Source organism: Cantharellus anzutake (genome assembly GCF_015039405.1).
Source record: "Cantharellus anzutake strain C23 chromosome Unknown EI90scaffold_15, whole genome shotgun sequence".
Lineage (NCBI taxonomy): Eukaryota > Fungi > Basidiomycota > Agaricomycetes > Cantharellales > Hydnaceae > Cantharellus > Cantharellus anzutake.
Window position 1 is genome coordinate 1,174,592 of NW_024066965.1, and position 26,596 is coordinate 1,201,187.

The following is a 26,596-nucleotide window of genomic DNA, read 5'->3' on the forward strand; positions in this document are numbered from 1 at the left end:
TGCACCATTGCTTACTGTCGACCGATGCAGACGCATTGCTGCTTTCCATGCTACTCACACTGCCCACAGTTGCTCCTTGCATCATCCAAGAATGCCATACCCTGAAAGCGGTTGCACCCGGTGCTTACCCATTTCTGGCCTTCCCGATGCATGTTCGATGCGAACTCTGGCTTTTCATAATAAAAAACGTCTTAGGGATTGACCGTAGCTTTCTAACGAGTTGCTTAACGCCGAGATTGATTGAAAACTCGGTGAGATCGACACAAAACAGTGCATTTTAGGGGATGGAATGGAAAAATTTGACACGAGCACGATCTACAAATCATCAAAATACACTTTGGGGCTCAATCGATAGAGGAGAATCAGACCTACTTACCTGCCGAGTTTGGAAGAGAATAGCCCACTACTTGAGGAGTTATGAGCGAAGTTGTAGCCTCCTAAGTCTGACACTCCCCCATGCCATTTGCTTGCTCACACTTGCATCCAAAGCTGACCATGTCTGTGTTGCTGAGATGTAATATAGCATCCTTGCTGAGCTCAAGAAAGTCTTTGATGAATACATGATTATGTCGGGATTCGTCACAACACTAAGTTGATATATTGCAGACACTATCATTGCTTTGTCAGGATAAGCTGATTAAATTTCCAGAAAGACAAGATTTTATGACACGATTTTGGTCAAATACATGATGAAACAGGGATTTATCACATAGACATGGTCAAGAGAAAGTTGGATTTTATGAGGAAATCCGGTTGCCTATAATTCTATGCTGGAATTACTTTTCTCTGTGCACAACCTTGAGGACTACATTATAGATATTACACAACAGGAAGTTCTTGTCCTATATCACTTCCAATATAGTTTGGTCTTGCTTAGTACACTGTAGTTTCATCTAATGGATGGCTGCAGTGCATTATACCACGAGGCTGGCTGTGGGGCCAGAGATCAATACCACCACCACAGTGACATGTATGGCATGACAGCATCACTAGAAATCTGACAGTCTGGGAGCAAGGAGTGCATTCTTACATGTTGTTGAACTCATGCATTGAAGGAGAGAACGAAGAAAGGTCAGTTGGGAGGTTCTGACAAGACCACCACCAAGCTGTTCCCTGGTTCTTGTCAGGGACGGTGCAGGAGAGGTGGGGATAGTGGCCTGGGCAGCGGCAGAGTAGTGGGAATGTATAGTGGGCAGCCCTCACTTGGGCTCGCATCCCTGTTCTGGCTTCTTAGACTGAAGCAGGAATGAGAAGAAGGTTACTTCTTTGGTTCTGCTTCAGCTCAGTTTATATACAAGCGGGAATGGGTCACATGAACGTGCCACATCAGCCTTGGACAGAGCCATGCTATTGTGGGTGGCTCTGCAGGTGATCCCAAGTGTTAAGGAAAAGAGGTACAAGTAGGGATGCATGGCGCATCTGGCAGTGCGGCACCATGTGGGGTACTCAGCACTGGATGCTTCCATGCTACAGATGTAAGAAAGGAAGAAGGAAAGGAGGAGAAGGGAAGAGAGGAGGGAGATGTTGGAAGTTTGGGTGGTCATGAGACCTAAAAGTTTGGACGTTCTGGGAATCGAACCACAGAACTCCACATTGGTCCAAGCTGGTGTGTTGCCATTACACCAAACGCCCCTTATAGGCCAAGGTGGTTTCTAACAGGAGAAAGGGAGGGAGCGGCACTGAGTGGAGTGGTGTGCCCTGACAGTTCTTTAGTTTGGATGGGGAAGTGTACTAGTAGATTTGTTGTAATTATAGTACCAATCCAAGTGTTTTGGGGAATTCTATTTTATGGCTTAGTGTCAGAGACCAGGTCAAGACGAAGGAATGTCTCCATGGCAGAGGGCTTCAGCCTCAGCAACTTATGCCAGGAGCACTGTGCCAAGTAACACGTCTGTGCCCTAACTTACTAACTGGCAACCAGAACTGAAGGGGGGTAAACTCTAGTCGATTTTATTACTGAGGTGTAACCTATGTACAAGTTGAGTATATATAGTTACAACGAGGGCGGGCCCGCGAATGGCGGAGCTGAGCAGAGTGGAGCTAATGGGGTTAGACATTAGCCAATTGAATATTACCGACAAGTTGGGTTACAGGGTTAATGGAATGGTAGGTGATAACCCATAAATGGAAAGGAGGGATAGGCCTGAAGGTGGGCTTGCAGGGCAAGTGAGTGTATTGCCCAGCGGAGGTGGGAGTGCGCTAGCAGATGTCGGAGCTGTCTGGAAGCCTTCGGGGCTCCATACTTAGGGAGGTGTAGGTAATAAATTGAAAAGAGGGGGTGGTGACCATCGAGGGATACTGAGGTGATTGCGGAATATGGGAGCTCCGAGGTTAGTGAAGAAGGAGCAGAGGTAGTCCGGAGAGATCGGAGGTAGTGGAAGTCGATGGCTGTGGATGGATATGACACTTAGTCTGAAATCTCTGAGAAATGACTTACAGATAAACAAAGCCCTGCAGAGCTGTTCCCTTAGTGTAATTTCTCAATTTATCTAGATATAATTCTGTGTAGGATCGTTAAATTTGGAATTTTAACCTGAAGTAAATCTTCTACTTGGTGAATTTTCAAAGATTCTGCTCCATTAATGAGTTTAGATTGTGTCTGAAGTGTCCCTTGGCCTTGTCTTATTTTTATCTTATTTTTATTGCTTGTTTTAACAGTAGCAAAATAACTGTTTTTGTTTACACTTTGAAATCTGGAGTGTGTCAAAAACCCCAAATGAGGGTAAAGTGTGTGAGTCCAGATGCAGGCAGGGCTCAACTAGAGGGGTTCCAAGAGCTCTGGTAGTGAACCAAAGCTTCTCCAGGAAGCCTGAGTCTGCTGGGTGGTACAAGAGGCTCTAGGAAGGACGCGGCCTCAGTGACTTGTAGGGAGTGCTGTGCCTCTGTTACATCTCAGTTAGTCCATTTATTTCATGTGTCTGAGGTATCTTGTAGGAGGAGGTCAGGATTCACTCATAGAGGGACTTGGGGTAACTTTTAGTCGAGATTAGAACTGAGGTACAAAGGGTTCTAATCTACAGGTATATGAAGAGAAGGACTTTAGTCAAAGTCCAAGTGATACTGACAAACACTGAAAGGTGCTGAATGATACTGAAAGGTCCCAAAAGGTCCCGGACAATATCCTGAACAGGGAACCGAGGTGTCGGGTCGACAAAGGTGGAGTAGAAGGCTGGAGGGTGAATGGGAACGAGAAATGGGTAAGGGGAAGTTAGCCAACTGAATGGAAAGAAGACAACAGTCGTACTACAAATGGAAGGTGACTAATTTATGATGACATGAGCGGGATCACCAGAGGATGTGGTTAGCTCCGAAGCCGGAGTTACATATCTGAAGGATGTTGGGTGACTCCACTAAATGAAATGGGAGGAGGAATGGTTTAGAGGTATGTCACATGATGCTGGAGATCCGTCGGGAGGTCGGAGCAAATCCGGAGTCTCTGAATGTTCCGACTCAGGGCTGAGCTTCCGGGATGGGAGTGGCCAAGGTTGAGTGTGCCGAGATCCAGGCCGGAGGTGAGACAGTTGGGGAGGAAGGTGACATTGGGAAGTGGGTGTCAAAAACCCTGAACATAGGGGAAAATGCGTGAGTCTGAATGCAGGTGGGGCTCAACTAGAGGGGATCCGAGAACTCTGGTAGTGGACCGAAGCTTCTCCAGGAAGCCCAGGTCTGCTGGGTGGTACAAGAGGCTCTAAGGAGGATGCGGCCTCAGCGACTCGGTGGGAGCGCTGTGCCTCCGTTATGTCTCAGTTAGTCCTTGTATTTCATGTGTCTGAGGTATCTTGTAGAAAGGGGTCAGGATTCACTCAGAGGGACTTGGGGTAACATTTTAGTCGAGATTAGAACTGGGGAAAACTACAGGTTCTAATCTACAAGTATTTATATATGGAGGAATGGGAAGGACTTTAGTCAAAGTCCAAATGATAATGGAAAACACCGAAAGGTGCCGAATGATACCGAGAGGCACCGAAAGGTCCCAAACGATATCCTTAACGGGGAACTGAGGTGTCAAGTCAAGGAGGGTGGAGTAAGAGGCCGGAGGATGAATGGGAACGAGAAATGGGTAAGAGGGGGTTAGCCAACTGAATGGAAAGAAGAAGAAGATAGTCATGCTATAAATGGAAGGTGACTAATAAGTGATGCCATGAGTGGGGTCACCGAAGGATGCAGTGTAGGAGAAATAACGGTCACACTATGGAAACCCATTATGAAAATATGCCAGATAAATCACAAAACCTCATACGACAAGTAGATATGAGAAAATAGAAGGACCTGAATTTTAATGAATTTTTACGAATTTTTACGAATTATTACGACTATACGCGATAAATTGAAAGAAAGAAAATTAGCAAAAATACTTCAAGCTTAGCATCAACAAGACGGAATTCTCGGGGGAATTTATAGCAAATATTAAACCAATAATTAGGACAATCGACCAAGATTTGACTATAAAAACAGCCAGAGAACCTCCATGGAAACTACTTTCCCACATCTGCACATGTAGCCGAGGATGGAAGTACCACGGAACAAAAATTCCTCAGGAACTAATGCAAAATTCAAAGTCGTGTTTATAATAGGAAATGTAGATGTCCCCCAAACGGACCCAATGAAAGTAATTACAGGCAAAACTACCCATAAACGACAGAGATATGACTAAAACTCCCGCAAAATGAGGACAATGCTTAAAAAGCAAGCACGAAGAATAACCAGTAACGACCGAGACGAGCTTGATAGCCCATTAGAAAGGAAGGGATCTAATCTTAATCCACCCAAATTTTCATAATAAAAGGATCACGCATTAATGAGATATCCAATAACGGGAATAGCGACATTGTTAGAATGGTGCGAGGGTGGATGATTCCGGAGGGGAACTGGAGACTTAGTGTGGAAGGACCTCGGCCTCAGCGACTCAGGTGGAGCGCTGTGCCATTGCTGGTTGTCCTGGGGGTCCCTAATTTCGGATCTAGCAGAGGGAAAGTCTCTTGGGGGCATTTCAGGTCAATTTCGGACTGAGGTTACAAGTTACTATGTACATTGTATATAAGGAGGGGTCCGGAATCAAAAGGGACAAGGGTAGGATGAAAGGAGACAAAGGGAGCTGGAATGAGGAACAACACCGAGGGTCAAGGGTTTGACTCAATGGTGTTTCCCAAAGGAGGAGTGAAGGGCCAAGGCCAAGGAGGAAGGAAGGAGGATGGGAGTGGGGAATGGCCAGCTGACTGAATAGAAAGGAAGCAGCAGCCCAAATAGGAATGAGGGAGAATAGCGGAATTGAATAGGACAATGCAATAGTTGCAAGGTCCGAGGTAAGTCCGGAAAGTCCGAACTCGGAAGTTAAACTCCGGAATATTGGCAAACATAATTAAATGGAATGAGCTAACCAATACAATGGGTATAAGCGGAGGTGGGGTCAAAGTCCGAGGTCGGAGCTAAGACTGGAGGTTCCGGAGACAGAGACGCTGTTGTGGGGACAACTCCGCGCACCGCAAAAAGTCGGATTCTGCGGAATTTGGTCACCAACACGCAGTACATATCCGCTGACGCTCCCGATACTTATTCTATCACTATCCAACACTCCATACACTCACTCCATATTTTTCCTTATTTTCCCCATCATTCCCGACAACCCCAAGCAAAATTCCCACGCTCAACCACGCCACCAATTTCACCCCCTCTCCAGACCTCCATACCCACACTCACAACCCAGCCCTTTTTCCACCCGATAGTGATGCTCTACCACCCTTCTTCACCCCCGGAGCATTTCCCAGAATGGCAATCCCATACCCGGATGGTTCAGCACGGAGTATACTCTCACGTGGTCTTGACAGCACCTGTCAATGGCCACATCTCAAGAAGTACTGCACCAAATGGGACGAATAGGGGCTCGTTGGAAAGCTGGAGACGAGGAGGTTGCTGACGGGAGGATAGGCGGGCGCTGTTGCGGAGTTAATTTTCACAATTCCCATTTCGGACCCGTTGTCACATTTTCCCCATTCATTCATATTTCTTTTATTGTTTCTTTGTTCCCAATTGGATATTCATCATTTACGGTTGCCTAACGGCCCGTTTACATTCCCCCATGCCATTCATTCCATTTCAAACATATATAAACTAGATAACAGCTTGTACATAACAAGTTAGTACTGAATAGACCCGTGAAGGGACAAGCAGAAGTTACATCCAAGTGGCAAAGACGCCATCCACGACCAGAGACGTAGGTGAGTGTTTGTTTGAGGTTTTTGCAGACTCAGTAGCACCCACGGACCAAAACCCGGCCCAACGAACCACACCCACGCACACTACCACCCTCCCCCTTCTCTCTGTCTCGAGTCTAGGCAATAGACCCATTACAACACAAATGGGATTCCGGAGCAGAGGTCCGGAGTTGGGAGCATAGGTGTTGCATACTCGTCTGGAAGGTGTCGAGGTTGGGGTCAGACCCGGAATGTTCCGGAGTCGGACCGAAGGTGGTGTCAGAGCCGGAGGTGGGATAACCTCTTGGGAGTCGGCAAGGAGAAGGTGACAGAAGGGAAGTAAGGCTCCAGAGTCAGTTTCGGAGTTCTGGGAGCCCGGAGCGGAGGTCGGGATTGTATGGATATGACAGACATCAAAAGTCCGAGCTCAGGGAAAAGATGATGTTAATTAAAACATACAACAAAATTTACACAGAAATTATGAAAAATAGGGAACTATAGTTATGCAAATTTTCAGCCCAAACGGTCCAGTTGTTGTGAAGTTGTACCCATGACAGGAATATAGAAATCTGCATCATGTTGTGAGGGTGGCAATGTGAAGGGAACCGGCCATCGGAATGGAGATCCGCACTTCGGCAGATCGCGAAGACCAATTTCCGTCCAAATAAGGAAGAGCCCGGTCAAAACAAAGCACAGAAAGTGCAAAACAACCTTAGATCATGAGGGAAAAATCTGAAATAAATCACAGAAGCCCATATGAAGGATATAAACACCCGTGCATACCATAAATCTCAAACAATTAAACAGAAACAGTGCCTGCATACGAACGACTATGGGAACGACGCATGTGATTACCGAGAACTTTTGCTAACTCAACAAATACCAGGAAATAGAACACAAGTTTAGTACCATTGGAAAGGTGGGAATAAATGGAAATTTATGATATCAAGAACGTGAGAAACCATCGAGAAATGAATGGGGTACAAGGACATGAAGTTAGAAACCTGAAAATGCATGGGAAGACAGCTTCAAGAGGTCCAGAGCCCTAAATAAAATACATAGAAATATGATATCTTCGAGGACGACCTACTATAACAACGAACAATACATATGGAGGATTAGGATGTGATAATACAAAGGGGAATCAGGGAAGATGAACGAAATCCACGAAATCCACTAAACTGTGACAGACCATGGTGGGAATTTTAGGGAACGATATTCTAATGAAGTGGAGAGCTATAATACATTCGTTTGAGTAATTCTTGACTACTAGCAACTTTTTCTTTCGATTTTAAACCTGAATAATTCACTCATTTACCATTTCAAGTCTCATTTTAACTAAATGTCGCTGAATAAAAATGGAATAAATCAGCTGAAGGTCTCAGCGCAGCCGTACACATAGTAAGGCGAAGTTTGAATTCAGGATCACCGAGTCATAGCAAATTTAAGAGGAATTTGAAATAGGAAAATGCAACAAATGCAGCGCAGTCAAGTTTTAATTAACCATTAAAATAGCTTAGGTGAGGAAGGACAATAAGGATTCTAAGTGCAGTCTGACCGCAGTAGAGCTGCAGTTCAGCGCAGCAAAGCGCAGTAGAACTATAGCGTGAAATTTTCATTCTTTATTCAGTTTGAGAAAAATACACTGTAAATAAATCCTGTAAATACGAGGTAGAGTGTGAAAAAGGAAGGCGACCCAAGGAGTATAAAAGGGAGACCCTTTCTGCGACTTTTTGCCCCCCTTAGAGAAGTAAGAAAATAGAGTATTATTTTTCTCAAGCATTTCTGGTTGTCACTCCAGTGCAAAAAAGTGATATACAGTTAAGATTGCTACTGTAGTAAAAGGCAGCAATTAAGGAGAGAAATATTAAGTAGATATTTCAATAGGAGAGCTGGTTAACACTCCAGATTTCAAAGTGTAAACACAAAACAGTTATTTTGCTACTGTTAAAACAAGCAATAAAATAAGACAAAAATAAAAACTCAGGGGACACTCCAGACACAATCCAAATCCATTAACTGAGTAGAATCTTTGAAACTTCACCAAGCAGAAGATTTAATTCAAGTTAAATTCCAAATTGAACAATGCTACACAGAATTACACCTAGACAAATTAAGAAATTTCAATAAAGGAACAGCTCCGCAGGGCTCGGTTTATCTGTAAGTCAATTCCCAGAAACTTTAGACCCAGAAAAATAGAATTAGCCAAAACACTTGGATTGGTACTATATTTACAACAAATAATACTAGTACACTTCCCCATCCTAACTAAAGAACCAGGGAACAGCTTGGTGGTGGTCTCGTTTGAACCTCCCAACTGACCTTCCTTCGTTCTCTCCTTCAGCAGGTAGCTCCGAAGGCGGAGTTACATATCCGAAGGATGTTGGGTGACTCCAATAAATAAAATGGGTGGGGGAATGGTTTAGGGGTATGTCACGGGATGTCAGAGATTCGTCAGGAGATCGGAGCAAATCCGGAGTCTCCGAATGTTCCGACTTGGGACCGAGCTTCCGGGATGGGAGTGGCCAAGGTAAGGTGTGCCGCAACCAGGCCGGAGCTGAGACAGTAAAGGAGGAAGGTGACTTGGGGAGTGGGGAGTTATGGTGTAGGGGATGATGAAGTTGTTAGGAAGGTGTGATGTGGTGGGAGAGCACAGGGTCGGGATTCCAGGATATGACAGTGGGGGGGTATGGTGTAGGGGATGATGAGGTTGTTAGGAAGGTGTAGTGAGGTGGGAGAGTGCAGGGTCGGGATTCCAGGATATGACAGAGTGTTAACCAGCTCTCCTGTTGAAATATTTACTTAATATTTCTCTCCTTGATTGCTGCCTTTTACTACAGTGGCAATCTTAACTGTATTTCACTTTTTTGCACTGGAGTGATAACCAGAAATGCTTGAGAAAAATAATACTCTATTTTCTTACTTCTCTAAGGGGGGTAAAGTCGCAGAACGGGTCTCCCTTTTATACTCCTTGGGTTGCCTTCCTTTTTCACACTCTACCTCATATTTACAGGATTTATTTACAGTGTATTTTCCTCAAACTGAATAAAAATGAATTTTTCATGCTATAGTTCTACTGCGCTCAGCTGCACTGAACTGCAGCCCTGCTGCAGTCAGACTGCACCTAGAATTCTTATTGTCCTTCCTTGCCTAAGCTATTTTAATGTTTTAATTAGAACTTGACTGCATGCATTTGTCACAGTTTTTTATTTCAAATTCTTCTTGTTTACCATTAAGTTCACTATGACTCGGTCATTCTGAATTCAGACTACGCATTACTGCACATATGGCTGCTCTATGACTTCAATGTTGCTGAACCTGTTAATGAATATCTCCATGATGCATGAACCTTTTGCTATGAAATTATGAGTGGATTGAGAATAGATCCCTTCCTTTCCAATGAGCTATCAAACTCGTCTCAGCCGTTACTGGTTGTTCTTTGTGCTTGTCTTTTGAATGTTGTCCTCGTTTCCTGTGAATTTCGGCTATTTCTCCTTTGTCTATCAGTAGTTTTTCCTGAAATTACCTTTATTGAGTCTATCTAAAAAGCATTTACATTCCCTATTATAAACACAACATCGAGTTTTGCATTGGTTCCTACAGAATCCTTGTTCTGTGGTACTTCCAGCCTCAGCTACGTATGTGGGTGTTGTTAGAGACCGGATCGAGATGAAGGAGTTGTCTCCATGGCAGAGGGCTTCAGCCTCAGCAACTCAGACCAGGAGCGCTGTGCCAAGTTACACGTCCGTGCCCTTATTTACTTACTGGCAACGAGAACTAAAGGGGGATCAACTCTAGTCAATTTTATCACTGAGGTGTAACCTATGTACAAGTTAAGTATATATAGTTACAGCAAGGGTGGGCCCGTGAATGGCAGGACCGAGCAGAGCAGAGCTAATGGAGTTAAACATTAGCCAATTGAATATTACCAACAAGTCAGGTTACGGGGTTAGCAGAATGGCAGGCGATAACCCAGAAATGGAAAGGAGGGATAGGCCCGAAGGTAGACTTGCAGGGCAAGCAAGCGAATTGCCCAGCAGGGGCAGGAGTGTGCCAGCAGCTGTCTGGAGGCCTTTGGGGCTCCGTACTTAGGGAGGTGTAGGTAATATACTAAAAAGAGGGGGTGGTGACCATCAAGGGAGGTGGAGGTGATTGCAGAATACGGGAGCTCCGAGGTTAGTGAAGAAGGAGCGGAGGTAGTCCGGAAGGGTCGGAGGTAGTGGAAGACAATGGTCATGGATGGATATGACAGCTGGTGTGGGCATGTCCCCCAGCTTCATTGTCAACTAGGTTTGCTGGGCTTCCTTTGTTGCAAGCATGCACAACCCTGACATAGTTGTAACTCATTGCCTGTGCAGTAGTTCAAATATCAACTAGGATAGTCCCCCCAGCCTCCTGCAAGTCTTCTGACACCTGAAATATCAGGACCACATTGAGAACAAGTGTCAGGGGACGACTCCCGGGTCCCCATGACCCTCCCTATGGCCCACAGCCTCAGGTCTGGCCAGCCCTATCCAGGGCACAATCCTACTGTGGGTAAGAAGATGGTATAAAAGAAGGGCAAGTATATACACTTGCCTACTGTGGGTAAGAAGATGAGAAGGAAGCTAACTTCTCATCTTCCCACAGTGGCCACAATATCAGCAAAACTTCCGGGGATACCCGGAAGTCACATGAAGGAGTAGAACCGGGCCTGGAGCATGCGGCGCGCGGAGCGTGCGCGCATGCGGGAAGCGCGGTGGGTGGAAGCGGGTCCGGGTCCGGGCTAGTCAGGGTGTGTGCCCTGACATCACCCTCCCTCTAAGCCACTTCGCCCCGAAGTGGCCCTAGTCCCCAGGTAACCCATCCCTCAAGTGGTTAGAACGAAACAAAAAAAGGCGGAAGCGGGAGCGGGAGCGGGGGATAATGTAAGGGTGGGAGTATAAAACTATTCTAAGTTAAAAAAAGTGGTGAAAAAAAATAAAAGTTAAGTTAAAAAGATTAAACTAGTCGTCCATCACCGCATATGCGGCGCTCCCCTAAGACTTGCCCGAAAAAAATTCGGTCCCTCAGCACCCTCCATTGTCTGCTCACGACTCGGCGACCTCCAGCCTGCATCCCTCATCCCATGATGCCCCAGCTGCAGTCGTGTCGTCCCCGTGATCGCGTCCGGCCTCGGGGCTGTGCCCGCTTCGGGTATGGAGGGTGGTCGTGCAGCACTTGACCTCTGGGCCATCGTCTGCGTGCCTGCACTCTGACCTCCGGGCTGCGCTCCTCCGGGTATGCGGGGTCGGGGGTGTGGTAGCGCCGAGGTAGTGGCAATAGTGGAGAGTCCCAGGGGATCCGGCAGGGTCTACACCCCGCTCCCCACCCTCCCTCTAATGCCACTTCGCCCCGAAGTGGCTAAACCTTGAAAACCCCCTCTCCCCCCTCCTCTGCGCATGGTGGTCTGTTGCCTAGGACACTGGGCTCCTCTTCAGGGGTGGATGGGGAAAGTATGGAAAGGGGAAAAAAATTTCGGGGTCGGTGGCGGGTGTGCGGTAGGGATAATAATCGGGCCCGATATCGGGCCATGCGGGGTCGCGTGTGAGAAACAACTCTCCTCCAAGTGCATCTTGCGCACTGGGGAGTCCGGGTGCGTGGACCATGGGGTTACTTGATGTGGGCTGAGCACCACCCTCCCTCTGTGCCACATTCCCAAGCGGTCACAGCAGGGGACCTTGGGCTCCTTTGTCAGCTCCTATCCTTCCCCTCTCATGTCCATCCTCCATCGAAATTCCAATGTCAAACTCTCTCCTGGGTGCCCGGCACCGCAGGGAGTCGGGTCCGTGAGCCATAGCGGGTCCGTGATGCGGCTGGGATACACAACCCTCCCTCTATGCCGCATGCCTAAGCGGCCATAGCAGGGATCCTGGGCACCCTCACCAGCGGCATCCATTCCCTCTCGTGCTCATTCTCCGTTGTGAATCCAAAAAGCGGCGCTTGCGTGCGCGCGCGACTCTCAGTCGCAAGTGAAAGCGGGGGTGGGTGGTCTCATCCAGGTTATCTTGGGCGTCTGTGGTTACGAGGCTGGCAGCGGGTGGGTGACCCCGTTTCCAGAGTGCCTTTCGGCCGGTATCTCGGCAGCAGTCGGGCGGCTTTGTCTCCCTAGCGTGTTCAGCGAGGTGTCCGGGTAGCGGTGGGATAATGTGGGGAACCGGGTTGGTGGTCTCTAGTGGGTCATCATTCTTATGTCTGCGGTTACGAGGCTGGCAGCGGGTGGGCGACCCCATTTCCAGAAGGCCGGTACGTTGGCAACAGTCGGGCGGCTATGTCTCCTTAGCGCGTCAGCGAGGTGTCCGGGTAGCAGTGGGAATGACCCTCAACTCAACCTCACAGATTGGTGTGCAATCTGCAGGACAGTGTTGCAAGGGGCCGGGATAGCGGGAATGTGGCTGTGTCGCAGGTAGTGAACGTGTAATGGTCTGGGGGAAGTGATGATGTGGCACGGCTGCCACTCGAAAACTGCGCGCGCGGCCCGTGCCCAGCTCCGACTCAGTCCGGGTTCTTGCAGCCCATGCGGGACATCCTAGGTGGGCAGGGGCAATTGTTGAAGCTTCCTTCTGCTGTCAGGGGACGACTCCCGGGTCCCCATGACCCTCCCCTATGGCCCACAGCCTCAGGTCTGGCCAGCCCTATCCAGGGCACAATCCTACTGTGGGTAAGAAGATGGTATAAAAGAAGGGCAAGTATATACACTTGCCTACTGTGGGTAAGAAGATGAGAAGGAAGCTAACTTCTCATCTTCCCACAGTGGCCACAATATCAGCAAAACTTCCGGGGATACCCGGAAGTCACATGAAGGAGTAGAACCGGGCCTGGAGCATGCGGCGCGCGGAGCGTGCGCGCGTGCGGGAAGCGCGGTGGGTGGAAGCGGGTCCGGGTCCGGGCTAGTCAGGGTGTGTGCCCTGACAACAAGGTGCAATACTCCAGCTGAGTCATTGTCCTGCTTTGCCTCTGGTTTGCTCTCTCAGCCCTTGATGGGCAGCTACACTAGACCAGCTGCCAAGGATCAGCCACCATCAGCAACCCTCAGTAACAACCCTGCTCAATCCTGACATGTTATGAGGGCTCAGGGTCATGCCCTTACACTCCACTAGCCTGCTTCCAGCATCTGACACCTCCCACCTCCAAAAGCAGACTAACATATGTTTCCTGACACCCTTGTCCTGTTCCCCCCAGTAGCCTGATTACAGCACAGATTATTATTCTGAAATACCCACACATGAAGGCCACTGCATGCTAGGTTTCCAAGTGAGAACAACAAAACAAACACATGTCAGATTACATGCAGCCAAGCTTATCAAGATCATATGAAATATCAACACTGAAGACTTGACCAGTTACAGATCCAAAAGCCACCAAAGATCCCAGTGAAGCCCAGGTAGATGGTTGATAATTAGGAGGTAGAGAGAAAATATATAATGAATCAACACAAAGCCATTGTCCATCCTTAACAACCACAACAGACTTTGAAACCCCATTTTGGAGCACAAAAGGGCCCAGGCCAAAACCACAAAAATAGCCCTCAAGTGTCTTGAGGTGGCTCCCACTGTGAGGGTCCCACAGCCTGATGGTTTGATCATAATTTGATGCTGATGCCAGGAGGAATCCATCTGGGGAGAAGGCCACAAATGTCAAATCAGAATAGCCCTCAAGTGTCTTGAGGTGGCTCCCACTGTGAGGGTCCCACAGCCTGATGGCATCATCAAGTGATGCTGATGCCAGGAGGAATCCATCTGGGGAGAAGGCCACAGATGTCACCCAACGAGAATGGCCCTCAAGTGTCTTGAGGTGGCTCCCACTGTGAGGGTCCCACAGCCTGATGGTACGATCAAATGATGCTGATGCCAGGAGGAATCTATCTGGGGAGAAGGCCACAGATGTCACTGAATCAGAATGGCCCTCAAGTGTCTTGAGGTGGCTCCCACTGTGAGGGTCCCACAGCCTGATGGTATGATCATCTGATGCTGATGCCAGGAGGAATCCATCTGGGGAGAAGGCCACAGATGCCACTGAATCAGAATGGCCCTCAAGTGTCTTGAGGTGGCTCCCACTGTGAGGGTCCCACAGCCTGATGGTATGATCATCTGATGCTGATGCCAGGAGGAATCCATCTGGGGAGAAGGCCACAGATGTCACCAAATCAGAATGGCCCTCAAGTGTCTTGTGGTGGCTCCCACTGTGAGGGTCCCACAGCCTGATGGTATGATCACGTGATGCTGATGCCAGGAGGAATCCATCTGGGGAGAAGGCCACAGATGTCACCAAATCAGAATGGCCCTCAAGTGTCTTGAGATGGCTCCCACTGTGAGGGTCCCACACCCTGATGGCATCATTATGTGATGCTGATGCCAGGAGGAATCCATCTGGGGAGAAGGCCATAGATGCTACCCAACCAGAATGGCCCTCAAGTGTCTTGAGGTGGCTCCCACTGTGAGGGTCCCACAGCCTGATGGTATGATCATCTGATCCTGATGCCAGTAGGAATCCATCTGGGGAGAAGGCCACAGATCTCACCGAATGGGAATGGCCCTCAAGTGTCTTGAGGTGGCTCCCACTGTGAGGGTCCCATAGTCTGATGGTATGATCATCTGATGCTGATGCCAGGAGGAATCCATCTGGGGAGAAGGCCACAGATCTCACCAAATCAGAATGGCCCTCAAGTGTTCTGAGGTGGCTCCCACTGTGAGGGTCCCACAGCCTGATGGTATCATCATGTGATGCTGATGCCAGGAGGGATCCATCTGGGGAGAAGGCCACAGATTTCACCAAAGCAGAATGGCCCTCAAGTGTCTTGAGGTGGCTCCCACTGTGAAGGTCCCACAGCCTGATGGTACAATCATCTGATGCTGATGCCAGGAGGAATCCATCTGGGGAGAAGGCCACAGATGTCACCGAAAGAGAATGGCCCCCAAGTGTCCTGAGGTGGCTCCCCATGTTAGGGTCCCACAGCTTGATGGTACCATTATCTAATGCTGATGCCAGGAGGGATCCATCTAGGGAGAAGGCCACAGAATTCACTCTAGAGTCACCAATAAGAGTGGCAAGATGGGAAGGCCATTCTACCCTGTGCCCAACATGAACAGTCACACTTGGACTAGGTACTTGTTGAAAGCCCTCTAACAGTTGGCTGTTGGTGGGAAGGGCTGGCAAGACAGACTGGCTGATGTGTGCTGAACTAGCTTCAATGGTTTGTGCATTGGTCAAAATCATCCGGAAGGCTTCATGCAATACAGAGGCAATGTGTGCCAGGTGTGTTGTAGCCCTCTAATTTAAGTTAGTATTGTGATCAGGCAAAAAGTATGATAACTAACCATCCAGGGAAGAATGTGGCATAAATCTCTGGCAGCATCACCCACACAACCAATCATTCCCATCACCCCAATCCACCGTAGCAAAAGGCCCTTCCCACTACTCCTCCCTAGACCAGTGAACTTCTCCAGTGCCTCTCTAACATCATCATCCACAACCTGAAGCTTTCCTAGATGGAAGGTCCAAAAGCGGCATGCATATTGCACTTCTTCCCCAACCAGTGAAGTGAGCTTCACACCCAGATCCTTCACACCCACATTGAGTGAGTAACATGGCACAATTTCATCTACAGCAGGAACAAGCCCAGCAATGAGAAGGTTCAGGCAGCGGAGAGCCATCCACCTCTCATGCTTCATCACATCAACTTTGAGCTGAGAGTCCTTGCACCGTTGTAGGATAAAATCAGGGAAGGAAGGATGGTAGACCTCAACTCTGCCCTCTGGCTGTGGAGGAAGTGGTATGATGGATTGGATGCGGGTGAGCATTGATGTGGGATTAGAAACCATTGCAAAAGTGCCAAGTGCTTTTAGGGGTAATGGATTGTTGAGCAGAACAATGGTATGTAGAATATGGTAGAACTGGTCACGTATATCAGGTGGAATTTTAGTAATGCATGCAGACAAAACCATTTCATACAACTTGTCAAGTTCAGCATAAGGACCCACATCAGCTCTGTCAAAGCCATCTTTCAAGAGGGTGTCCAGTTGATACATCGGATGCTGAACATCATCATCACCTATGAATTTGATGGCAGTAACAGCCCAGATGAAGAGGCGGCCAGCTCTCCCTGCAAGGGCCGAAACCATAACAGTTGTTGGCCATGGTTCCTGAACAGCATCTCTGAACCGTTCGCAAATGGACTTGAGTTCATGCTGAAGATATGACTCAATGTCCTGCGACACAATATCCTTATCAACTTCATGAATCACAATCTTATCCACATTCACCGCTCGGTTCAGATCCCCAATGAGGTGGGATTCTGGCCTGCTTGTCATGAGTATGCGGAGACCGGGGATGTCAGCGCAGCCAGGAACAAGGCAGCCGAGTAATTCTTTCACTCCATCCACACCATCTCGCTTACACTCATCCAGGGCGTCAATTACGAGGACAAGAGGCTCAGAAAGGCTGAGGCCTCGCAGGGGTGCAAAGAGGAGTGAGGAGCATTGGGTGGAAAGTGAAGCATAGGGAAGATTCTCATCCTTCTTCATTGCCTCCGTGACGGCCGCACCGAATGCAGGAAGTTTCTTAGCAAAGTTTCGCACGATTGTTCCAAGGAAGAACTTCGCATTGGACAATTCGGCATGCTGACGGACAAAGAAGAAGCTAGAACCGAGAAGGCCGTGCTCCTCCGCGTACTCCGCAATGGTGCGCGCGATAGTCGACTTGCCGATCCCTGCTAAGCCATTAATCCAGAATACTGGTTTCCCTGTATCGCTAACGGGTCGGTTCAGCCACTGCTTGATATGATCAAGAATTTTGGCCCGTGTCCCAGGGAAACAGTTAGATGGGGCACCAGGGCGGTTGGTGTCATAGCCAGCACCGAGAACATGGGGAAGTTTGTTGAGATAGGACTCAAGCTGCTTTGCCTCCTCCAAATTTTCGTCGCGCTTCTGTACCCGGAAACAGTCAGAAAGGATGATTTCCATGGCCACAAACGGAAATTACCTTGAGGTGGTCAGGAAGTCGCTAACGGATTGGTCAGCCTAAGAGCTTGAGGAATCTGATGCAAACTGCGCCGTACCTCAATCTGTGTAAGGATAGTTTCCATTCTTAAATTGCCTTGGACTGCTTGCGAAGCCTACGTCCACGGAATTAGCTTTAAATGCATAATCATAATTTATGTATACTAGGAGAGTACCGACTTGAAAGGCGATCACAGCATTACGTATCTCCTCCCCAGCCAGACGAACAGCCCCTTCGATTTCGTCGCGATTCACCCATAGGGACGCAGAGTTCTGGTCGAGAAACAATCGCAATGGTGCAATAGCTGCATTAAGCCGACTGCAAGAAACGGTCAGATTACCCCGACTCCGATAGGCAATCAGATATGTGTACACACGTCGATAAAGTATCGATCGCCTCAGCTACCTCGGAAGGAATAGGATCCTTAGAGCCATAGCGTTTGAGAGGCTCGGATATTGAATCTTTAAAGAATTCAATGTTCTTCTGAAGCTGACGAATCGCATCGGTATTTGCTCCCACTTTCTATAAGAGTTTGAACATGACGTCCCCACTAGCGCTTATGGCAGAGCACACCTCTAATTGGTTAACTACTTCAAGGAAACCACCGATCGCGCCTTTGAGGCCGGGAGCGGGAACACTGTCCAGACTCGCCTGCGCAATACGCAGTACGCTCTTAACACCGTTCCAAATGGTACCAACGCTTGTGGCGCCTTTACTGTCACCCTTGGTATTTCCCTTGACATCGTCCTCGAGGTTTCCTTTGAGAGTTCGCTCATTATCTCCCTTGGGGTTGACTCTGGTGTCGTCGCCAGGGTTGGCCGACGACGGCGGCAAGGGTGTGGAAGAAGGCACCCTCGAAGCTTGTTTCAAGTCGGTATTCCCCTTGATTCTGCCCTTGACGTTTCCTTTGGTATATTCCTCCATATCTCCTCTGGTGTTGCCGGACGGCGATGGCAAGGGAGAAGGCACCCTTGAAGCTTGACCACTTTGCGATGAAGTGTCTTTCTTCGGGAATATCTCCCTGAATTTCCCCTTGACTTTCCCCTTGATTTCTTTAGCGCGCTTCATGTCGGATAGGTTGTGATGAAGATCGAGCAAGATTCCAGAGTTCAACACGGTGTCAGTGACTTTGGGCAGTATGAGCACACAGCCCTGAAGCCGACTGATTAGGAAAGTCCTTACGCAATAAGCGCTCGTTCTTGCAGTGGGTGTGTGCCCAAGCACAGATACTCGATACGATCCGACGAGCAATGGACAGACCGCGGACGAACCGTTCATCACCTGCGAAGCTCTGAGGACTGCAGGCCCGCGGTGGCCCCGTATTGATCAACTGACTTCACGTAGAAGGACCATTTTCTAGTTGGTTTATTAATAATATGTCTATCGCTTGGGCTCCCGTCGCTGCACAGGAAGACAACATGCGATTTGCCTTCCTTTTTGTTTTATCATTTTTATTTTCTCTGCGAATGGGTCAGCGTGCGAAGCGGAAACTAGCGCGCTTGTCAAGTTCCCAACGTAAAGGACATCCCTTGTCAGTCGATGCCTACACACTTAACCATTGTTCAATCTCCGTGCAACGGTCCAACCTCAACCCACGTCCATCTCTGCCGGACGTCTCGGATCTACCTAAATTTGGATTAAATAAAACCAACACGTTTAAAGCTCGTTTTCCAGGCACACGCATATGAATGGAGGCATCGCACCCTTCCGATTCATCAATCATGACGATTGTTTCTACGTGGCCTCATCCACCCCAACCAAAGCCCATTGACGCGATCCTTGGGGAGTGGAGAACAGATTCTTCTTAGGGGGGATTATCACACTCGATTCGTTGTATGAATTCTTCGGTTTGTCTCTGTTCTCCAATCCATATCCAATCGCCTAAGTCCTCCCATCCCCGTCTCCAACCCACGCACTCGCGCTCGCTCCTACAACTAACAGCTTTCCCCACGCCCGTCAATATACTCCCCCTCGCCTTCGTACCTAACAAGTTGCCTATAATTCACTTGTTCCCTATCTTCAGCGTTCATTCCAGCATACACGTACACATGCACCCACAAAGAACACGTCCCTACGCCCGTCGATCCTCACTTCCCCTCCCGGAATGGGTCACGTTCGGAACCACCCCAGCGTCCCGCCTATGAAAAGGTGGGAAGGTAGAGGCTCGAGATTGTGAATACTGGAGAGAGACCATGGTTCAGCCATGTCACCCATATTTTGGAGACCTGATTAGGTACCCAAAAGCGCTATATATATATATACCTAACAGGCCAAAAGCTTGTTGAATGTTCTATAACGTTCTCCAACGGAATGCTCGTAATGATTAGAATGTTCTAAAACCACGACTGAACATTCTAAACAATCAGTGAACGTTGTGTGTATGTGCCTAATAGGCCAAAAGGTTGTTGAACGTTCTATAACATTCTCCAGTGGGGTATTCTGATCATCATTGAACGTTCATTGAACGTTCTAACTGTCATTTGCCGCAGGTGTCTGAATGGCGGCAACTTCCCTCGGCAAGATTCAATACAAAGGAGGCAAACGCCGAGATCAGGTGATGAATTATTCGCAACTGTCTAGTTCTTTCCGTCTCCCCATCCTCACCCCATCCTCTACTGAACCTGCGCAGCGCCGTGACCACCGCCAAGCCTCCCTTCCCTCCTCAGTCCTAAGCATACGCTTTGCGTCCCTCGATTGGGGTGTGGCCTAGCTAACTCATCGTTGCAGTGAGGCGCGGGTTTGTTGTAGGGTTCCATGAGGTTTGCCGGTTTCTTCAGTTGGCATGAACCGCGCTAATTGTCTCTCCCCTGTAGATTGTTCCGCTGATTGTCTCTCAGCCTAGCTAGTTCAGTATTCACAGAGTTTATCAGATGATGGCCTAACGGGGTGGGTTCGTTATTCCAATTGGAGCTGCAACCCCGTTCTTCGCAACAAATCTGATGACTTTTTTTTTGCAGGCTTTGACCTGAACTCGCTGTGCTGGTAAGTTTGTCCCCTGATGATTGTCCTCTTTACGTCCCATGGCCCACTTTCCCCTCGTAAATTCATTTTACTTTCCATGGCATCAATGCAATGGTATGAGGCTCGGTTTGTTTGTATTGTCCGAAGCAATTAATATTTCGTACCTCCCTTGTATATTAGATTTATATCCCCCTCCGCGACTATTCCGTACCCCCACCAGCTGACTCCTGTGGAATCTGAAACTCTTGTCCTCGCTTTGAGGTCCCCGAGCTTGTACTGGGCACGTTCACTGATTGTTTCCGTGTTTTGTCTTGCATGTCACGCTGCAGCCACAATGTTGCCTGCCCATTTGCTCTTCCATTCGCCTGCCAGCTTGCCCCGCTTGCCATGTTGCTGACATCAACGTGGATGACATGGGTCTCAGATCCAAATGACCCGGTGTTTATTCCTATTTACATTATGTTTCCAGTGGGTGCTTTCATTGATTGTTCTTCAACTTGTGTCTAGTAAGCAAATTTTTTCTCCACCCGGTTTCGTGATTGCATTGTTTTTCTATTATGTTTGCTTCCATCACTGCTACTAACATAGTTTGCTATGTATTCCAGTTTATTTCACGGGACTAATCGGAGTCGGGCACGTGCGACTTGGAGCTGTTCACACTGCCGCAGCGCTTGTGCTCGGTGTCACTGGTATGTTTCCCCAGTGCAGCCGGGCTTCTAACTCACGCTTGCTTGTCAGTTACCCCTCGTTATCGCGTGGTTATTACTCTCCCTTCCATGTGTTGCTGTTTTCTGTAAGTGTATTTTTTTAACCCTTTATTTACTTGATTTGTGAATTGTTCGCCCTCAGCTCCTGTTCCTCCCCGCTCAGGCTGCATTTCCTCTTTTGTCTACCCTCCACCTCCCCCCACTCCGCCTTTGATTACGTTGTATCTTAACTGTACTCTCTTTGTAACCGGCCCGCCCTCAGCCGTTGTTTTCCTGTTCTGCAATCAACATTTTGTGCTGGCCCAATGCTAGGCTGAGTCCGCTGTCATGATGCCTATTCTCTTTCTCCCTCTCTATGTCACGTGATTAGAGGATACAAACAGTTATGACCTTAGCTGTATTGTAGCGGAGTTGTCCGAGTTTATTGTTATATTGTTATATCTACTCATAGAGTTTCCGGAATTAATGTTAATATTGTTATTATTACATTGTTATATTCGAGATCAGCACCAAATCCGCTCATTAATGCAAAAGAGTTCCCACGCTATTTGATGTCACATGCATGTGAGAGTTGGAGCTGAATTCATGAGACAATTGCCCGGCCAACTGAGGGAAATGGCCACACTGTGGGAATCGCCATGGGCCAGCAATTACAACTTACATTGCGAAACCCTCTACATTCTCTGGGTCAAGGCGAGCATCTTCACCCATATCTAATGCTGCCATAGCCAGAGCCAGAGCCCCGTTTTCCTCCATCTCATCAGGCTCTATTTCATCATTATCATCATCATCTTGACTTGCCTCATCCGCGCTGTCCACACCATCATCTTGACCTGCCCTGGGGTACTGAGTATTGGTGGATTGAACGTTGGTGTAAAGGGAACAGAAATCCTCCTTTGACATTGGAGGGGTGGTGTCTGGCCACGGAAGTGCATCGTGAGGACAAGGGACATCTTCAGTGTGATTCTGCCATGAAATGGAGAGATTGTGAAGTTCATGGAGCCATTTGAGAGCAAGAAAGGCCACGTCAACGCTGTTCCTTCCTTGACATGACCGAAAAAGTGACTCATATGCAGCATGCTCATGAGCCAACCAGTGTCGGAGGTTAGCATGCTCTGCAGTGAGTCTGCGTATCTCAGACCGGCAATTATTTGCTTCCTGCATATAGCGAATGCTCTCACGAACACTAGAATCCATCACCCATTTGGGGAGCTCTCCCTCTCCAGGCTCTTGGTCAAAGAACTCTTGCCAAAGATCTTGATCTACATCTAACTTGAGGATGGTGTCACGGCTGAGGGAAGGTGGGAGATACTTATTTTGGTGGGCTGGAGAAGTAGTCCGAAGCCTCCTTAGAAGCTCTAGCTTCTCGTTGTATTTTCGCAGTGTAATGTCAATGGCAGATGATCGGCCCTTCACTGCTTTCTCCACATGGGCCTTGACATTTTGATCAATGGTGCGAGCTTTTGAGCGATCAAGTATGTTGAGTTCGAACCGTCTTGAACGCAATTTCCGAACAAGCTGCTCCCTAAGGATTCAAAAATTGATGAGTTCATTTGTCCACTCATCCTTCTTCAGCCGCTCCAGCCCTTCGAAGGCAGCATCGCCCTGTGCTCCAAGCATACGCATGTTTGTGGCCAACGACTCCTTCAGCCTTACAATCTCTTCTGCCACTTTCTCCATGAATTCTTGCGACTCAAACTGACGAACTGGATCATCTACTGGCCTGGTCCGAACAAGCTCCTCATAGAGTGTCTCTTGGGTCTTTAACTTGGTCCTCAGTGAAGTAATTCGATCCACTAGCTTCTGGGCCGCTGTCTTCGATTGACACTCTAAAGGTTTGCTGTAATAACGTCGCTGGTCCTCAAACTGTGCCAACAGATCAGGAACCAGATCATTGTTGTTCTTCCCTGAGTGACCGGTAGCTGCATTAAGTCGCCCCCTGGCCCTCTTTAGGTGGCCTCGAAGCCATTTTCCAGAGTCAGGGGACTTCATGGACTCAATGTGCTCAACCTGGACATCAATTAGAAAGAGGCGACGATAATGGCCAGTAACTCGAAGGCCCGGTATCAACTGTCGCAGCTGGCTCCACACCCTCTCACAACCTTCACCATCTGTGAGGCCCCAAAGCTCCGATTTACGTGGATGGTACCAAAGCTGACAGGCATACTGGTGACCATATGCATGGAAAATGGAGACACCCCACGCGATTCGAGATCTCCACTCCGGAGCAATGTTGTATTTCTTCAGGGTACGATCTCCCTGACATCCTATGTCATACAATATTCCAACCCGCCATGAGCCCGGGACATGCTCAAAGAATTTTGCGACGAGCGCGAAAAGGTAGTGCTGTTTCTCACCGGCCGTCTGGACGTTAACGAGGAATAGGGGTATATCGTGGCGACACAGGATCGCCATCACTCCAGTGTCCGCAAAATAGTCTGTCGATGCCTTAATGCGTTCCCCATCGGCAGCGATGAAAGACTCAGAACAAGCATCATATGTAGAGTTCGGGACTGGCAAGCCAAACTCCCTCCTATCATCTGCACCAGCTGGAGCACGCTCAATGTCCACCTCCTCCCCTTCACGGTTTCTGCGCTTCCTGGAAGACTTTTTAGTGGGGCGGATGGTCTCGACGTGTTCTTTCCAAAACTGAACGAAGTCCTCAGACAAAAATACAGTTCTCGGTGACGTGAAAGCAGGATCCTTCCCCCCGACTTTCTCCTCCATTCCACGCCGATGATCCTTGTCCTTAATCCGCTTTAGTTGGAAATTCGCATCGCAACATATGATGGCCTGTACATCCTCCCCTTTCGTATAGGACCCACCAAAACAGAGGGGACATCGAGAACGGAGGAAAGAACTAGGCTGATCATCAGCATTAGGGTTTGGAGTATGATGGGCATTCTCATACACGCGATGATTGATCGGAGTCGTGACGTCAAAATCAGTCTCAATCTCGGTACCCTCGGAATGCTGCGAGACGGAGGTAGATGGCCCCTGCGGCATCACAGATGAAGGTTGAGATGGAAGTGCGTAGCTTCTTGCTAAACGAACAAGCTCCGCTTGGACTAACGAAACGAGACTCTGGTAATATTTCAGGGCATTCGCGAAACATCTACGAAGAGAGTCCTTGGCATCAAAATGAAACCCGCGATTTTGAAGTATGGTTTGCATGGTAGCTGCCCATGCCCGGTTATTTGGGGCGGTAAACTTGAAGAAAAGTGAGACCCATTCCAACATATCGATGCTTACGGTCAGTGAAGGGCGATATGGAGCACATGGGAACATCCCAAGCTCAACAAGCTGGACGGGAGCAGGGCGGGTACTGCAAACAATAAGCAAGACCTCCTCTTTGCGGTCAAACCGCAAACAAACAACTTTGAGTGCCAGGTGGCTGCCCCCACAATCGCAAGGATCCGCTCTAGGTGTGACCCCCGATCCGGAATAACGCAAACGCTCCCACTGAATGTACACAGCTATGAGCTGCGGAAGGACTGTATTGTCCCAACGCACATGCTGCCTCTCGCGCTTTAAAGCGTGCTTAGACCGGCATGCATCCAGGGGTGTGCAGATGACTCGGTCCACCACAGTGTCGAGGCCAATAGGGATGGTTCCTATATATGGAGTAGGTGGGGAGGAGAAAGGCAACTCGAACTCTTCGGGTGGGTTGGGCGGCGGCACATGTTCATCATTGTGGTCATTGGCGGGAATGTGGATAGGAGCCTCCACGTTGTTGGCCCCTGGCTTCTGTGATCGGCGAAGAGATGGCACAATCCCAGGGACGCTGCTCAGCTCCTTCAGGAAACCGGTACTTGACCCTTCATTCTGCAACGTCCCACCATCAGATTGCTTTCTTGCATAATACCTTTCCGATGCTTTGAGCGACTTTTTAAGACTGCGTAGAGTTCCTGCCATAATGTTGTAACGATGTGGTGATCAGGATAAAGGAGGGTATTGTGAATAATAAAGGCGTCGTATGAACCGCGGTGGGTGTTGGACCAATGGACCGATGGGCTAGATCGCTCGGTGGTGCTTGTCACAGACACCGATGATGAAAACAAGGGACAAGTCCCAGAGGCAATGATGATGGAGTGAAGTAAGAGTCCCAGCGATCCTCTGAGGTGTGCAGCGCCGAAGGAGCAAGCTCAAAGGGTTATCCCCAAAGAAAAATCCTTGAGGAGGGCACCAACGAATAAGATCAATGCACTCAGGGGCAGGGCAGCACGCGAGAAATTAAGTCACAACGTGAGGTTAGGATGGAGGTGGAGCCGAGGGAGTGCAATCGTGAACTGTCTCCAATGCAGGGGCTTTGAAGAGGACACCGACGAAAAACCAACGGACTCAGGTGAAGCGACAACAGGCACAACGCAGTTTAAGGTCAGGGAGGACGTGGAACTAAAGAGGTGTAATCGTGGGTTGTCTCCAATGCAAATGCTTTGAAGAGGACTCCACGAATGTGAGGGAACGTAGGGGCGGCGAAACGGTTAGGACGAGTGGAAGTGTAATGGCAGAACGATGGCAGAACGCTGTCACAAGACTGGATTCAATTGAAGTGGGTCGGAACAAACATAAGGCAACAAGTTACAAGGCAAGCGTCTCAATGACACCACGTAAAGTGGTGAGGGTACGATCCAGTTTTCTTTGTAGCTCCTCGTTCATTGCTCGTAGCTCCTGGTTCTGCACATGTAATTCATTGACCTCGGACTCAAAAGCGTCCAACTCAATGGAGGAGAGTTGCGCAGCAGCTTCATGCTCGCGGATTCGGGCCTCCAATTGAATAATGCGAGCAGTCATTAAGTTCCTCGATGAAGCATCTGCCACGTGGGTTGGAAGGGATAAGGACCCTGCCGCCCTTTGAACTGGTGGCTGACTCCTGGGAGATGTTGATCAGACAGTTCCGAATACATTAAATTGTACTTACATTGGAGCTTGTGCCGCTGGTTGGGTATCGCCTCCGCTAAATGGCGGTTGCCTTCTGAGCGATGAATAAGAGACGGTGCGAATACAAATTGACATTACCTTCTTTGACTCAATATGTTATCGCTGGCAGCATCGTTGTTTCGTGCGAATCTAAAGGACCTCGCTTGAAGATCGGATGCTTCAAGGCTGTAACACATCAGCATCAATGATAGGCTTTGAGTGAATAGATCCAGCCACTTGCCCGGGACACGGTGGTCCTCTCATTCTACGCTGACAGAAGTCATCCCTTGATATTTGATTTCCACGTACTGTGAATATTGTATGAGTCACTCATTGTTTTCGGACTGTATAGACTATACTAATGAAAAATGGTGCACCTTTGGCCCCCATTCACTCAGGGACATTTCCAGAACCAGTAGCCTTCCAACTTTTTTCGGCCGCAATATTTCAGCACTGAAGATGAGTTAGATTGATATCAATAAGAAGCTCGAGGAGATGCCATACTCTGATAGCCACAATCACAACGGAAATCATAGGAATCCGAGAGACTGGGAGGAATAACAACAACTTGCTCCCCTTGGAAATTCTGTAGAAATGCCATTGGCTTCGATGAATCGATCGGTGGTAATGTTGCTGTGAGGCAAGTGGTGAGATATTTCTTGCACAATTCCTCGATCCATCACCTGACTAATCAGTGCCATCCTCGCGATAATTGGATAATTGATTTTACCGTAAGGGAGATATTAATTGGGATTTAATGGAGGGTACGAGATTAAATAAGACTTGTGTGCCTCAGGTTCT

General features: G+C 48.4%; 4 protein-coding genes and 1 non-coding gene across 5 annotated transcripts; 2 read left to right on the forward strand and 3 right to left on the reverse strand.

Annotated features, from left to right (window-relative positions):
* Positions 1-1,558: 1,558 nt before the first annotated feature.
* Positions 1,559-1,632, reverse strand: EI90DRAFT_t106. Its single transcript has one exon. It is a non-coding gene; the product is annotated as a tRNA-Pro (tRNA).
* A 16,056-nt stretch (positions 1,633-17,688) lies between these two features.
* On the forward strand, positions 17,689-18,571 carry EI90DRAFT_3050093 (uncharacterized protein). Its single transcript, XM_039059739.1, has 3 exons — positions 17,689-17,729; positions 17,781-18,334; positions 18,390-18,571. The coding sequence occupies exon 2, from the start codon at positions 17,896-17,898 to the stop codon at positions 18,187-18,189; it is 294 nt and encodes a 97-aa protein (XP_038918258.1). The 5' UTR covers positions 17,689-17,729; positions 17,781-17,895; the 3' UTR covers positions 18,190-18,334; positions 18,390-18,571.
* Positions 18,572-20,427: 1,856 nt separating this feature from the next.
* On the forward strand, positions 20,428-21,361 carry EI90DRAFT_3050099 (uncharacterized protein). The gene is made up of 4 exons (XM_039059740.1): positions 20,428-20,674; positions 20,774-20,857; positions 20,907-20,961; positions 21,018-21,361. The coding sequence occupies exons 1-4, from the start codon at positions 20,599-20,601 to the stop codon at positions 21,103-21,105; spliced, it is 303 nt and encodes a 100-aa protein (XP_038918259.1). The 5' UTR covers positions 20,428-20,598; the 3' UTR covers positions 21,106-21,361.
* A 585-nt stretch (positions 21,362-21,946) lies between these two features.
* On the reverse strand, positions 21,947-23,743 carry EI90DRAFT_2896679 (uncharacterized protein; the record flags this gene model as incomplete). Its single annotated transcript, XM_039054020.1, has 2 exons — positions 21,947-22,400; positions 22,437-23,743. Coding segments are annotated over 2 exons (1,761 nt in total), but the record flags the coding sequence as incomplete, so codon positions are not given.
* Positions 23,744-23,929: 186 nt separating this feature from the next.
* Positions 23,930-24,406, reverse strand: EI90DRAFT_2844203 (uncharacterized protein; the record flags this gene model as incomplete). The annotated part of the gene is made up of 1 exon (XM_039053704.1): positions 23,930-24,406. A coding segment is annotated over one exon (477 nt), but the record flags the coding sequence as incomplete, so codon positions are not given.
* Between the last annotated feature and the right edge of the window lie 2,190 nt (positions 24,407-26,596).

Excerpts from the sequence above, each read along its gene's own strand:
- EI90DRAFT_3050093 (XM_039059739.1), top strand. The coding sequence starts at position 17,896 with ATGGTACCAACGCTTGTGGCGCCTTTACTGTCACCCTTGGTATTTCCC.
- EI90DRAFT_3050099 (XM_039059740.1), top strand. The coding sequence starts at position 20,599 with ATGACCCGGTGTTTATTCCTATTTACATTATGTTTCCAGTGGGTGCTT. Across the intron at positions 20,675-20,773 it reads TGTTCTTCAACTTGTGTCTA|TTTATTTCACGGGACTAATC; the intron begins GTAAGCAAATTT and ends TATGTATTCCAG. Across the intron at positions 20,858-20,906 it reads GCTTGTGCTCGGTGTCACTG|TTACCCCTCGTTATCGCGTG; the intron begins GTATGTTTCCCC and ends CTTGCTTGTCAG.